This window comes from Ranitomeya imitator, chromosome 2 (genome assembly GCF_032444005.1).
Source record: "Ranitomeya imitator isolate aRanImi1 chromosome 2, aRanImi1.pri, whole genome shotgun sequence".
In the NCBI taxonomy this organism is placed as follows: domain Eukaryota; kingdom Metazoa; phylum Chordata; class Amphibia; order Anura; family Dendrobatidae; genus Ranitomeya; species Ranitomeya imitator.
This window is the reverse complement of record NC_091283.1, coordinates 600,977,514-600,992,822: the sequence shown is the minus strand read 5'-3', so window position 1 is coordinate 600,992,822 and position 15,309 is coordinate 600,977,514. Positions and strand designations below refer to the sequence as shown.

Sequence of the window (15,309 nt, the reverse complement as noted above, 5' to 3'; positions counted from 1 at the left end):
TTAGCTATACAGAGCAGCAGGTCACAGGAACAATCAGGAGAAGCTCAGATCCAACACTGAAACATTGACAAGGAGCAAGGATAGCAGCATCAGGCGGAGTTAAGTAATGAAGCAGTTAACGAGCTCACCAGAACACCTGAGGGAGGAAGCTCAGAAGCTGCAGTACCACTTGTGACCACAGGAGTGAATTCAGCCACAGAATTCACAACAGTACCCCCCCCTTGAGTAGGGGTCACCGAACCCTCACCAGAGCCCCCAGGCCGACCAGGATGAGCCGCATGAAAGGCACGAACAAGATCGGAAGCATGAACATCAGAGGCAAAAACCCAGGAATTATCTTCCTGAGCATAACCCTTCCATTTAACCAGATACTGGAGTTTCCGTCTAGAAACACGAGAATCCAAAATCTTCTCCACAATATACTCCAATTCCCCCTCCACCAAAACCGGGGCAGGAGGCTCAACAGATGGAACCATAGGTGCCACGTATCTCCGCAACAACGACCTATGGAATACATTATGTATGGAAAAGGAGTCTGGGAGGGTCAAACGAAAAGACACAGGATTGAGAACCTCAGAAATCCTATACGGACCAATAAAACGAGGTTTAAATTTAGGAGAGGAAACCTTCATAGGAATATGACGAGAAGATAACCAAACCAGATCCCCAACACGAAGTCGGGGACCCACACGGCGTCTGCGATTAGCGAAAAGTTGAGCTTTCTCCTGGGACAAGATCAAATTGTCCACTACCTGAGTCCAGATCTGCTGCAACCTATCCACCACAGAATCCACACCAGGACAGTCCGAAGACTCAACCTGTCCTGAAGAGAAACGAGGATGGAACCCAGAATTGCAAAAAAAAATGGAGAAACCAAGGTAGCCGAGCTGGCCCGATTATTAAGGGCGAACTCAGCCAACGGCAAAAAGGACACCCAATCATCCTGGTCTGCAGAAACAAAACATCTCAGATATGTTTCCAAGGTCTGATTGGTTCGTTCGGTCTGGCCATTAGTCTGAGGATGGAAAGCCGAGGAAAAGGATAGGTCAATGCCCATCCTACCACAAAAGGCTCGCCAGAACCTTGAAACAAACTGGGAACCTCTGTCAGAAACAATATTCTCAGGAATGCCATGCAACCGAACCACATGCTGAAAGAACAAAGGTACCAAATCAGAGGAGGAAGGCAATTTAGCCAAGGGCACCAGATGGACCATTTTAGAAAAGCGATCACAGACCACCCAAATGACTGACATCTTTTGAGAAACGGGAAGGTCAGAAATGAAATCCATCGAAATATGTGTCCAAGGCCTCTTTGGGACCGGCAAGGGCAAAAGCAACCCACTGGCACGAGAACAGCAGGGCTTAGCCCTAGCACAAATCCCACAGGACTGCACAAAAGTACGTACATCCCGTGACAGAGATGGCCACCAGAAGGATCTAGCCACTAACTCTCTGGTACCAAAGATTCCAGGATGACCAGCCAACACCGAACAATGAAGTTCAGAGATAAGTTTATTAGTCCACCTATCAGGGACGAACAGTTTCTCTGCTGGACAACGATCAGGTTTATTCGCCTGAAATTTTTGCAGCACCCGCCGCAAATCAGGGGAGATGGCAGACACAATGACTCCTTCCTTGAGGATACCCGCTGGCTCAGATAAACCCGGAGAGTCGGGCACAAAACTCCTAGACAGAGCATCCGCCTTCACATTTTTAGAGCCCGGAAGGTACGAAATCACAAAGTCGAAGCGGGCAAAAAATAACGACCAACGGGCCTGTCTAGGATTCAAGCGCTTGGCAGACTCGAGATAAGTCAAGTTCTTATGATCAGTCAATACCACCACGCGATGCTTAGCTCCTTCAAGCCAATGACGCCACTCCTCGAATGCCCACTTCATGGCCAGCAACTCTCGATTGCCCACATCATAATTACGCTCAGCGGGCGAAAACTTCCTGGAAAAGTAAGCACATGGTTTCATCACTGAGCAATCAGAACCTCTCTGTGACAAAACCGCCCCTGCTCCAATCTCAGAAGCATCAACCTCGACCTGGAACGGAAGAGAAACATCTGGCTGACACAACACAGGGGCAGAACAAAAACGACGCTTCAACTCCTGAAAAGCTTCCACAGCAGCAGAAGACCAATTAACCAAATCAGCACCCTTCTTGGTCAAATCGGTCAATGGTTTGGCAATGCTAGAAAAATTACAGATGAAGCGACGATAAAAATTAGCAAAGCCCAGGAACTTTTGCAGACTTTTCAGAGATGTCGGCTGAATCCAATCCTGGATGGCTTGGACCTTAACTGGATCCATCTCGATAGTAGAAGGGGTAAAGATGAACCCCAAAAATGAAACTTTCTGCACACCGAAGAGACACTTTGATCCCTTCACAAAGAGTTAGCACGCAGGACCTGAAAAACCATTCTGACCTGCTTCACATGAGACTCCCAATCATCTGAGAAGATCAAAATGTCATCCAAGTAAACAATCAGGAATTTATCCAGATACTCACGGAAGATGTCATGCATAAAAGACTGAAACACAGATGGAGCATTGGCAAGTCCGAACGGCATCACTAGATACTCAAAATGACCCTCGGGTGTATTGAATGCAGTTTTCCATTCATCTCCTTGCCTGATTCTCACCAGATTATACGCACCACGAAGATCTATCTTAGTGAACCAACTAGCCCCCTTAATCCGAGCAAACAAGTCAGATAACAATGGCAAGGGATACTGAAATTTAACAGTGATCTTATTAAGAAGGCGGTAATCAATACACGGTCTCAGCGAACCATCCTTCTTGGCTACAAAGAAGAACCCTGCTCCCAGTGGTGATGACGATGGGCGAATATGTCCCTTCTCCAGGGATTCCTTCACATAACTGCGCATAGCGGCGTGTTCGGGCACGGATAAATTAAATAATCGACCTTTAGGGAATTTACTACCAGGAATCAAATTGATAGCACAATCACAATCCCTATGCGGAGGTAGAGCATCGGACTTGGGCTCTTCAAATACATCCTGATAATCAGACAAGAACTCTGGGACCTCAGAAGGGGTGGATGACGAAATCGACAAAAATGGAACATCACCATGTACCCCCTGACAACCCCAGCTGGATACCGACATGGAATTCCAATCCAATACTGGATTATGGGTTTGTAGCCATGGCAACCCCAACACGACCACATCATGCAGATTATGCAACACCAGAAAGCGAATAACTTCCTGATGTGCAGGAGCCATGCACATGGTCAGCTGGGCCCAGTATTGAGGTTTATTCTTGGCCAAAGGTGTAGCATCAATTCCTCTCAATGGAATAGGACACCGCAAAGGCTCCAAGAAAAACCCACAACGTTTAGCATAATCCAAATCCATCAGATTCAGGGCAGCGCCCGAATCCACAAACGCCATGACAGAAAACGACGACAAAGAGCATATCAAGGTAATGGACAGAAGGAATTTGGACTGTACAGTACCAATGACGGCAGACCTAGCGGACCGCTTAGTGCACTTAGGACAATCAGAAATAGCATGAGTGGAATCACCACAGTAGAAACACAGACCATTCAGACGTCTGTATTCCTGCCGTTCAACTCTAGTCATAGTCCTATCGCACTGCATAGGCTCAGGTTTAACCTCAGGCAGTACCGCCAAATGGTGCACAGATTTACGCTCGTGTAAGCGTCGACCGATCTGAATGGCCAAAGACAAAGACTCATTCAAACCAGCAGGCATAGGAAATCCCACCATGACATCCTTAAGAGCCTCAGAGAGACCCTTTCTGAACAAAGCTGCCAGCGCAGATTCATTCCACTGAGTGAGTACTGACCATTTCCTAAATTTCTGACAATATACTTCTATATCATCCTGACCCTGGCACAAAGCCAGCAAATTTTTCTCAGCCTGATCCACTGAATTAGGCTCATCGTACAGCAATCCGAGCGCCAGGAAAAACGCATCGACACTACTCAATGCAGGGTCTCCTGGCGCAAGAGAAAATGCCCAGTCTTGAGGGTCGCCGCGCAAAAAAGAAATAATAATCAAAACCTGTTGAATAGGATTACCAGAAGAATGAGGTTTCAAGGCCAGAAATAGCTTACAATTATTTTTGAAACTTAGAAACTTAGTTCTATCTCCAAAAAACAAATCAGGAATAGGAATTCTTGGTTCTAACATAGATTTCTGATCAATAGTATCTTGAATTTTTTGTACATTTATAACGAGATTATCCATTGAAGAGCACAGACCCTGAATATCCATGTCCACACCTGTGTCCAGAATCACCCAAATGTCTAGGGGGAAAAAAAAAAAGTGAACACAGAGCAGAAAAAAAAAAAAATGATGTCAGAACTTTTTCTTTCCCTCTATTGAGAATCATTAGTTTTGGCTCCTTGTACGGTTATGTTTGCTAATGACAGGTGTTATGAAGGCAATCCAGAAACACAGTGTGCTTAGCGATCAGAGCGCACACAGTGATCTGACAAATACCCAAAAATACAAGAACGAGCTCTGAGACGTGGAAACTCTGTAGACTGCACACCTGATCCTATCCTAAACACAACTAAAAGCGGCTGTGGATTGCGCCTAACAACTACCTAGGCAACTCGGCACAGCCTAAGAAACTAGCTAGCCTGAAGATAGAAAAAAAGGCCTGACTTGCCCCAGAGAAATTCCCCAAAGGAAAAGGCAGCCCCCCACATATAATGACTGTGAGTAAGATGAAAAGACAAAACGTAGGGATGAAATAGATTAAGCAAAGTGGGGCCCGATATTCTAGGACAGAGCGAGGATAGTAAAGCGAACTTTGCAGTCTACAAAAAACCCTAAAGCAAAACCACGCAAAGGGGGCAAAAAAAACCCACCGTGCCGAACTAACGGCACGGCGGTACACCCTTTGCGTCTCAGAGCTTCCAGCAAAACAAAAGACAAGCTGGACAGAAAAAAAGCAACAAAAAAGCAAAAAGCACTTAGCTATACAGAGCAGCAGGTCACAGGAACAATCAGGAGAAGCTCAGATCCAACACTGAAACATTGACAAGGAGCAAGGATAGCAGCATCAGGCGGAGTTAAGTAATGAAGCAGTTAACGAGCTCACCAGAACACCTGAGGGAGGAAGCTCAGAAGCTGCAGTACCACTTGTGACCACAGGAGTGAATTCAGCCACAGAATTCACAACATTACACCTACCGACAATAGCGTCATACTATGGCTAAGATATATTGATGACGTTTTCGTCATCTGGAAAGGGGGCGAGACAAGTTTTTCGGCTTTTGTGGCAGACTTGAACCACAATGAGCTGGGTCTTCATTTCACTTTTGAGGTAGATCCATTAAAATTGCCTTTTTTGGATGTTCTAATTGAGAGGGGAGAAGGGGGTCAACTAGTCACGAGTACCTTCAGAAAACCAACAGCAACAAATTCTCTCTTGAGGTGGGAATCCAATCACCCAATACCACTCAAGAGAGGTATTCCTAAAGGTCAATATTTACGTGTGCGGAGGAATTGCTCTGATAATGCCACGTATTTTAAACAAGCTGAGGACCTGAAGGAACGTTTCCTGGAGAGGGGATACCCTAACAAAATCTTAAGAGGCCTATAAGTCATCTGTAACAAGACAAAGAAGGGATCTCTTGACCCCTACCCCAAAAAAAGAAAACGAAAACAGCATAAGACTGATTACAAAATATTCAAACGGGGCAGGCGATCTACGTGAGATCGTTAAAAAACATTGGCATATTTTACATATGGATAATGATCTCAAGGATATTATCACACCAACCCCACAGATTACGTTCAGGAAGGGCCGCTCAATAAAGGACAGGGTAGTCCACAGCCACTTTGCCCCTCCCCAAACACAAACGACCTGGCTGGGTGGTCCAACTAGGGGATGCTATAGATGTGGGAACTGCAAATACTGCCAGTCTATACAACAGGGCAGAACTTTCTCTAGCAATGTCACAGGGAAAACTTTCTATGTCAACCACTTTATAAATTGTAAGACCAAGGGGGTGATTTATAAAATGACTTGTGACTGTGGACTTGAATATATTGGGAAGACAAGCAGAGAGCTCAGGAGAAGAATTGGAGAACATCACTGTGACACCATCAACAAAAGAGACACTCCAGTCGCTAATCACATCAATAGGGTTCATCAGGGTGACCTAAAGATGGTTAAATTCATGGGCATAGACAGAGTGTATCAGCCCCAGAGGGGTGGAGACTGGGATAGGAATATCTTACAGAGAGAAAGCAAGTGGATTTTTCGCCTTCAAACTACAGCACCACACGGCCTGAATGACCATATTAGCTTCTCTTCCTTCCTGTAGAGATAGGGAACAACAGGGCATTCTAGCAATAGGGACAGCCGCCGTCGAGTGGGGGCGCCACTGCGCAGGTTTAGGGTGCCAACCTCCGCGATAGGTAGGAATGGATTTAGAGAGGGCTTTGTGAGGGTATGTGAATAGCTGCACCCTTTACTGTCTTTTCTATGGTTGGAGATTCGCTGTGTTTTGCCTACATATGTTTTAGTTGCATATCTGTTTGGCAGAGTTTATATTTAGATATGTGTGTATTTTTCGTATGGGTGATGGGTCCCTTTTTCTGAAGGCTCTTCCAACCCTCAAACCATGCTGGTATCGTTTTATTAAAGTGGTAGTTTTATCTGCATATACCCTAGTGGGGACTCAGGGGGTTTGAAGATACGCTCCCGTTATGTGTAGCAATGCGGGAGAGTTTTGAGTGACAGTTGTCCACTCTCCTTCATTAAGCAAAGCGCAAAGCGCTGGGACGCACTAGTAACCGGGCGGCATACAAGGACAGAGCCCGCCCACCGGATATGACGTTACGGCATGTTGTGTCGACGTCTGATGTCCGGAACCAAAGGTGCGATCCAATAATTCATGGTGCACAGATTCAGGTACACCGGAAGTGAGGCTCACGGCGTCCGGAAGCACGAGGTGAGAAACGCCGGTGAGCAGGCTATAAAAAGAGGCGGAAGACGAGCCGCCACAGCATCATGCTCATTTACTATGCGTAAAGGTGACACAATCCCCTGATGAGTATAATATATGAAACGCGTTGGGAGGCACTCTTTAGCAAGGTGGACCCAAAGTGAAGGATGCGGTTGGAAGAATTAAACCGCCTGAACGGGCCACTGTAACTCAGCACTGCATAAGGTCCAGATGGTAACCGGCAGAAGACTGATGAGTATTATTTTTGTATATAGATGTTGGTGACGTATGTGGTACCATACCTAATATATATATGTATTTAGGAGGTCTACATAACCACTGGGTCACTGTGGATATATGAGCATTGTAATAGGATCATACCGCCTGGTAGGAATGTTTGTATCACAACAGTGGTCACCAATAAGTTTTGAAGACTGGCAATAATATAGTTTTCTGGTACGTTATCCTACCGTATTTTGTGTATATACAGATCTATAAACTGTGAGATCTAGAGGGTTACGGATTCACGGACATCATTAGATCTGTATGTAATGCTAGTCATTGTTACTAGGCATTACTGTTCTCTTTGGCGGTGATACGCTGATGCGTTTTTATATGTGTCTTTCGTGTTGTACGTATGCACTTTGCACCTTTGTTGGCACTATATGTTTGCACTTTTTAAGAAAGATAGAAATAAAAGTTATATTTTAACTATATATATAGGAATCCGCTTATCACATTGTAGTTTTTCTTTTGGTTCCTTTGACTTTGGAGTCTAGCTGATTTAGAAATTCTCAGGGATGCAGAAAAGGCTGCATGAAAACAAAAAACAGCATGGCAGAAATGACATGGAGGAGAAGGGTAATCAGAGGAAGAATACATTGTAGAGCTCTTTAGACTGTTAAAGCTGTGTTTATGAGAAGTGACTTCAGACAACTCCTTTACGGCAGAGACTGTGAAACCCGAAATGAACAGATTCGCAAAGCACATTCACACGGCGGTCATTGGTAAGGCACTTTTAATAATCCTGGATATTACATACCTGGTCCCATACCAATGTACTGTTTTCCACACCAGTACGAGAGGTTATGTTTGCTCACCGCACCCTACAAGAGTGAAATAGATTAAATGCAACCACAATTCTTTCTGGTCAAGTAACTCTAATTTCACCTTCTTAATGGCATTAGAATGCACCCAAACCTATGTAATTTAGTGTGGGGGGGGGGGGGGGGGGAAATATCAAGCAAAGTTTCAACCCTTGGCTACAATAAATAAATAAAAATATGAGATGGATATATAGTGGTGAAACACTACCTGAGTCGGTTGGGGAACACTCGCTTGGCACAGGATTTAAGCACTCAGGCATGATTAATCCACTTAAACAGTCTAATCCGGTTTATTAAACATCATAAACCATGACATACAGTCTATTTCATTACATCCATGAACTTATCACGACCACCAGTCTGTTCATGCAGCAGATAAACTTCTCTGCTATATGTTACAATCCCCTTGTCCGGGGTTACCTTTCAGGAGCTCCGGCTCCACACACTGTCTCCTGCCAGTGCGGGTTCACAGGGGAAAGCTGCCTCACTGGGATCACCATCCTTGTTTTTGCCGTCAGGCATAATCCGGCAAGTTTTGAAAAAACGGATCCGTTGTTTGTTTGTTTTTTTGCCCTATCCGTTTTTTTTTTTCTCATAGAGTTGTATTAGCGCCGGATTGCGCCTGATGGCCACACGTTTCATCCGTTTTTGCTGGATCCGTAAAAAAAACCTATTTCCGGCAGACGGAGATAACGTACAGAGGAAAGTTTTTCTGTCCGGCGAAAAAACGCCCAGCGACCGATCCGGCGAAAAATGTATGAAACTGAGATGTGAAATGATGAATCCGGCTTTTCGTGCATTTTTTCCATTAAAATCATGTACATTTTCCGTTCTCTCTCTCTAAAAATAAAAACGGATCAGTTGCATCAGTTTCACTATTTGCAACGGATCCGTTTTTTAAAAAAAAAAAAAAGAGAGAGAGAGAAGAGAGAGGAGGAGAGGGAGAGGGAGGAGGAGGGGGAGGGGGAAGGGGGGGGAGGGGGAGGGGGAGGGAGGGAGAGGGAGAGGGAGAGGGAGAGGGAGAGAGAAAGAAAATGTGCATGATTTGAATGGAAAAAATGCATGAAAAACTGGATTCGGAGGCCGGATTCATCATTTCACATCTCAGTTTCATACATTTTTCGCCGGATCCGTCGCTGTGTTTTTTTTTTGCAGGACAGAAAAAACGTTCTTTAAGTTCTCGGTCCGCCGGAAACAGCTTTTCTGATGGATCCGGAAAAAAACAGATGAAACGTGTGGCCATCATGCGCAATCTGGCGCTAATACAAATCTATGAGTAAAAAACGGATCCGGCGGGAAGAAAAAAAAAAAAAAGGATCCTTTTTTTTTTTTTTTTTTTTTTTAAACTTGCCGGATTTTGCCTGACAGCAAAAACCTGATGAGTGAGAGTAGCCAGATAGATATATGGATAGATGTATCTATAGATATATCTATCTATCTATAAATATATCTATAGATAGATATACCGTATTTTTCGGACTGTAAGGCGCACCGGACCATAAGACGCAGAAAAAAAGATTTTTTATAAGATGGGGGTCCGTCTTATTGTCCGAACTTACAGTATCTTACCTGAGGGCTGGCGGTGGGAGAGCAGGGTCACAGGAGGCATGGTGTTGGCAGAGGTGGGGTGATGCGGCACCTGAGCAGGGTCCCTCCTGCTTAGGTGGGCGACACCACGGCCTGGTGTCCATGGGGGGTTGCGGCAGTGGTGTGGCGACGGCAGAGGTGCGGGGATGAGCGGTATGGCGTGAGCAGGGTCCCTTCCACAGGTGAGGTGACGCAGCGGCCCGGTATCCATTCCAATGTGAGCAGCAGAGCCGGGTTAATTACCGGTGGCCATCTTCCTGAGTCCGCGCGTGCGAAATCTGCGAACTCGGCTTCAGGAAAATGGCCGCCGCGATCTCCATCTGCGCAGCCTCCCGCGGCCATTTTCCTGAAGCCACAGGAAGCAGAGCACTCCATCTGCGCACGCGCGGCCTCAGGAAGGTGGCCGCCACCACCGATAACGCCATGATTCACCCAGCTTTGCTGCTTACCGGGCTGCTGCATCACCTCACCTGTGGAAGGGACCCCGCTGACGCCATACCGCCTCCTCATCCCCGCACCTCTGCCACCGCCGCATCACTGCCGGTAAGCCTGTATTCCAACTATAAGAAGCACCCCCCATTTTCCACCCTTTTTTTTTTAGAGTACTGACTATTTATTACTTTTGTTATATGCTTTTTATCTGCCGTGCCACTGTACCTAGTATACCTATATCCCATCTGTATATGATATCGTCACACCAAGTGCACATACATGTCTTGCTGTTACCTCCAGGTTTTTCTGTCCACCATTGTTTTGTGTCTGTTGTGTCTCACCGTTGCCTGTCTAGGCAATTTTATGACCACATTGTGGTCTCTTTGTTATCAATAAAGGACTTTTTTTATACGTTAATTTGTGAGTGGTGCCCTTCTTTTGTAGGTATTTACTCTGACCCATGTGGCCAGACCTCAGTCACATTATATGGTTGTAACCACTCCCATAGGTGTGAGTTGGGTGTGTGACTAGTTTGACCCGCCCATCTCTCATAACTAGCCCTGACAGCCTCCCTTTACAATTATACAAACAACACATCTACTTGTGGGACTACAAGTCCCAGAACATCCTTACTTCAGGCTGACAGTGCAGAGTATCTTCCTCTGCGACACACATCCCGGCCATTTACAACTCCACCGGTCACTAATTCACAATTATCATGCCTCCAGGCACATCCTGAAGCGCACACATAGCGCCCCCTCGCTGTAACATGGGTATGTATGTATGTATGTATGTATGTATGTATGTATGCATGTATGCATGTATGCATGTATGTATGTATATATGATTTTTTTTGTGAGAAAAAAAAAAAAAATGTCCTTCATTGACTGTATAGAGTGCAAAAATACTCACATTTCTGGCAAAATTCGATACTTCATACTGCCTGAATCCGGCTTCTTGTAGAATCTGCCTGGCATCTTCATACATCTGAGCAGTGAGTTCTTGATCAGGAAAGGTAAGTTGTGCTTTCTCCTTCCATCTAAACATCAGAGTTCCCCGCTCCAAGGTGAGCTGATATAGAGACACGTGGTCATCACACTGCTCCATAAGCCTGTGTAATGTGCTGTGCCAGGATGCCAGACTTTGACCCGGAAGGCCAAACATTAGATCCACTGAAGTTCTACCAGGGAAGATCCGACGTGCCTCCTCTATTGTGCGCTGTGCATCTGACGCTGTATGTGTCCTACCAAGGAGCTGGAGGTCATGATTATCCAAGGACTAGAACCATAATAAACAGAATTACTTACAGAAGAAAACAAGTATGAGCAGATGAAAGAGACACGAACCTTTCTTCATTCAATTTAGTTTCATCATCTATGATGTGACATTTCATGACCTGCCATCCGGTCATTAAGGCTGCCTACTTTTTCCCCTATAGACTATTGTTTCCGTATTTTAGTGCTTTAGGACATTCAAAGGCGGACCCTGCAACTGCTATGGGGCTTCAGGGCTGTGAAGTCGTTAAGTCAAACCTCCGACTCCAACTCCTGCACATGACTGACTCCACAGCCCTGGCTCACTACTGAGCATGTGCATAAAGTGCAGCACAGATTCATCTCAACTAAAAGCCCAGATCCTTAGATCAGGAACAGAACAGACATTTATAGGACATTTCATAACTTTCTCAAATTATGAAAAAATGTACAGCACATCCTGCATTGTACTACTGAAACCAAATTATTATGTATTTTATGAGTTGGTCCATTTTATACCGATTCTACCAAAATGGACACCGACTCCACAGCTCTATGGGGCTCACAAACTGCATAGGACGAGCTCACTGTCAACAGGTGTATACAACTCTTGTTGAAGATGAAGTTATTCCCCCCTTTGTGCTGTCTTAGTAGGTCAGAATTTTATCAAATAGTATCTTACGTTCATGCGAGCATCATGGCTTCCATTTATAACAAGGTGATGAATACTTCGTATAAAAGGATCACAAAAGCCACCAATAGACCACATTGACTTCATTGGGATCTTGATGTGGAGTTTGGTATTTTTGACAGGAAGAATAGCCCTATAAAGTTGGAATGGACCACTGCTCTAAAAGATCACTGCCCACTGCAAGTGTGAGAGGTCAGCCCAGAGAGGTCTCACTGTATCCATGACAGAAAAATCTGGCCTAGATTAGGGGTCATTTTCTCATAGAGATGCTCTTTTGGAGAGGTATCACTGTAGAAATCCAAAACTTCTGGTGGACAAGCAGAAGTTAAAAGCAGAGCTACTGTAAACTCATAGACAACCAGGTAAATACAGAATTTTATAGAACAGCCATGATAGCGCCTACAAGACGATACCAGAATATCCCCCAATGGTAGTATAATGCACTCACCTGTACCCCCACAGACAGACGATTCACCCCCGCATCCCGGAATTCCTGCAGTTTGCTCTCCCCTGATGATGTGGGATTAGCCTCCAAGGTAATTTCAGCATCAGGTAGTAAATATGCATACTTCGATATCGCCTCCAAAACAGCACCAATGGTGGACGGACTGGCGAGACTCGGGGTGCCCCCACCGAAAAATACTGAGGGTACCCTGTATGTAAATATATGGAGAAAAACAGATTTCTTAATTAACCTCTGTACTGATCCATTTATTGATATCCCTACTAGAATTTATAGTACTGTTTAACCCGAAAAGCCCCAGAATGTTTACAAAATGTTTAGCTTGTATACTCAATATTTTACAATACTCTATTGTTACTTTTTTTTTTTTGCTTTAATCTATATTTAAAGCATACCTCCACTTCCAAAAGTAAAGCTGCTAGAGTGCAGGACTCTACAGTATTTTTCTAAAAAGACTAGTCATGATTTTTGAGGATAACCGGCAGTACAGACCGCCTGAAGTCCATGCTGCGGCTGCGTACACTAGGCAGCATCCTTCACCTGCTGTTAAGACTACCATTTTCGGTTTCGGTTGAGTATCATAGGAATTTCTCACACTGACTCCGGCTGGTCCGCCCTACTCTGGCTGGTCCGCCCTGCTGGTTATCAACAAAAATCGCGTAAGAGTCATTTAGAGAAATAAGGAAAACGACAGGAGGTATCACTCTGAGATAGAACCCTTAAAATCAAATCGTTTAAGGCTACTTTCACACTTCCGTCTTTTCAGATCCGTTGCAATGCGTCGTTTTGGGAAAAAAACGGATCCTGCAAATGTGCCCGCAGGATCCGTTTTTTCCCATAGACTTCTATTAGCGACGGATGGCCACACGTCGCATCCGTCGTGTTTTGGCGGACCGTCGTCTGGAAAAAACGTTCAATGTAACATTTTTTGTCTGCGTCGAAAAAAACGTACAGCGACGGATCCTGCGGCGTCAGTCGTTGGCTAGAATGGAAGCCTATGGGCGCAGGATCCGTTGCTGTCCGTCAAATGACGGAATCCAGCAACAGATTCTGTTTTTTTACACTGAGCATGCCTGGAAGGATTTCTATTCCTTTAATTTAAACCATTTTTCCTGCAGCTGCTGCATCGACGAATCCGTCAAAACAAAAAAAACAAAAACAGGATCCAGTGCATCCGTTTTTTACAATCTGCACAGGATCCGTCTTTTCAACACTTTGACGGATTGTGACTGATTCTAAAAGACGGAAGTGTTTAAGTACAGGTTTATAACCAAACGCGTTTCAAGGTCACGCTGGACCTCTTCATCAGGACAAACCTGCATTTAGAGAAATGATTATACTACAGATTCCCACACTCTATGGCCGGCGTCACACTACCGTGTTTTACGGATGTAAGAGAGGTGCTGAAAATACGGATTGCATACGGTACAATGCTTCTCTATGCCCCAGCTCCTATCAGCCGTATTTTACTGATCCGTATTATACAGTGTTCTACAGCCGTAGAAAATCGCAGCATGCTGAGTTTGTCACCGTACTGCGCAAAAAATACGCCAATGAAAGTCTATGGGGACCAGGGCAGTGTGACTTGCAAGAAATACGCAGCGGAAAAGCCGGTAATTCAGTGCGGTATACAGTAAAATCAGTGAGACACATATATGTATATATATTATTACTTCATACAGCGCTAGATAGCTTAAGAGCCAGTAATTCAATTACCAGCTTTTGCGATCTCCTTCTCAAACCCGACATGATTTGAGACATGGTTTACATATAGTAAACCATCTCATATCCCTTTTTTTTTGCATATTCCACACTACTAATGTTAGTAGTGTGTATGTGCAACATTTGGGCGCTGTAGCTATTAATTTAAAGGGTTAAATCGCAGACAAAATTGGCGTGGGCTCCCGCGCAATTTTCTCCACCAGAATGGTAAAGCCAGTGACTGAGGGCAGATATTAAAGGGAACCTGTCACCCCGTTTTTTCAGTAGGAGATAAAAATACTGTTAAATAGGGCCTGAGCTGTGCTTTACAATAGGGTATTTTTTGTCCCCTGATTCCCTACCTATGCTGCCGAAATACCTTACAAAAGTGGCCTTTTTCGCCTGTCAATCAGGCTGGTCAGGTCAGATGGGCGTGGTCACAAGCGCTGTTTCTCCCCCACATCTTGCGTATGTTCCCGTTGGTGGCGTAGTGCTTCTCGCATGCGCAAGTGCCGAATGCACTGCGCAGCTGTAGAAAAAGATTCAGCGGTTTCTCGGTGGGCGCGGCCATCTTCCTGAGGCCGTGCGTGCGCAGATGGAGTCTCCTGCTTCCCGGGGCTTCAGGAAAATGGCCGCGGGATGCAGCGTGTGCGCAGATGGACATCGCGGCGGCCATTTTCCTGAAGCCGAGTTCGAATCTCGGCTTCAGGAAAATGGCCGCCGCGATGTCCATCTGGACAAGGACAGGCCCAAATAGGCCCCACTATGGACACCCCTCCACCGTGTAAGATGTAATATAGCGCCTCACAGGGTGTAAAATTAGTTAACCCCTTTAGACGGATTTACAGCGTAGGACGAGACTGATCATCGGAAGGTATGGGATATTGTTGTTTTTTTATTTTACCTTTTTTACAGAGCGAGGGTCTTCAGGTGGATTACCAGTATAATAAACTATTCCAACAACCTGTGTATTTATTTCATTAAAAGACTTTGTAATAATGTGGGTGTGTTTTTTTTTAACCATTTCCTACTATTGGATTAATAATGGATAGGTGTCATAATTGACGCCTCTCCATTATTAATCTGGCTTAATGTCATCTTACAATAGCAAGGTGAC

At 45.0% G+C, this 15,309-nt stretch overlaps 1 protein-coding gene across 2 annotated transcripts in view; it reads right to left on the bottom strand.

The window, feature by feature from the left end:
* Window positions 1-15,309, bottom strand: part of RSAD1 (radical S-adenosyl methionine domain containing 1) — a 39,964-nt gene that overhangs the window by 11,642 nt on the left and 13,013 nt on the right. For both annotated transcript variants that reach the window (XM_069752398.1, XM_069752399.1), the window contains exons 3-5: window positions 12,477-12,681; window positions 10,997-11,362; window positions 8,002-8,065 (exon numbers count right to left, since the gene is read on the bottom strand). In XM_069752398.1, coding sequence (XP_069608499.1) covers window positions 8,002-8,065; window positions 10,997-11,362; window positions 12,477-12,681 — 635 coding nt within the window. The remainder of the gene's footprint in view (window positions 1-8,001; window positions 8,066-10,996; window positions 11,363-12,476; window positions 12,682-15,309) is intronic.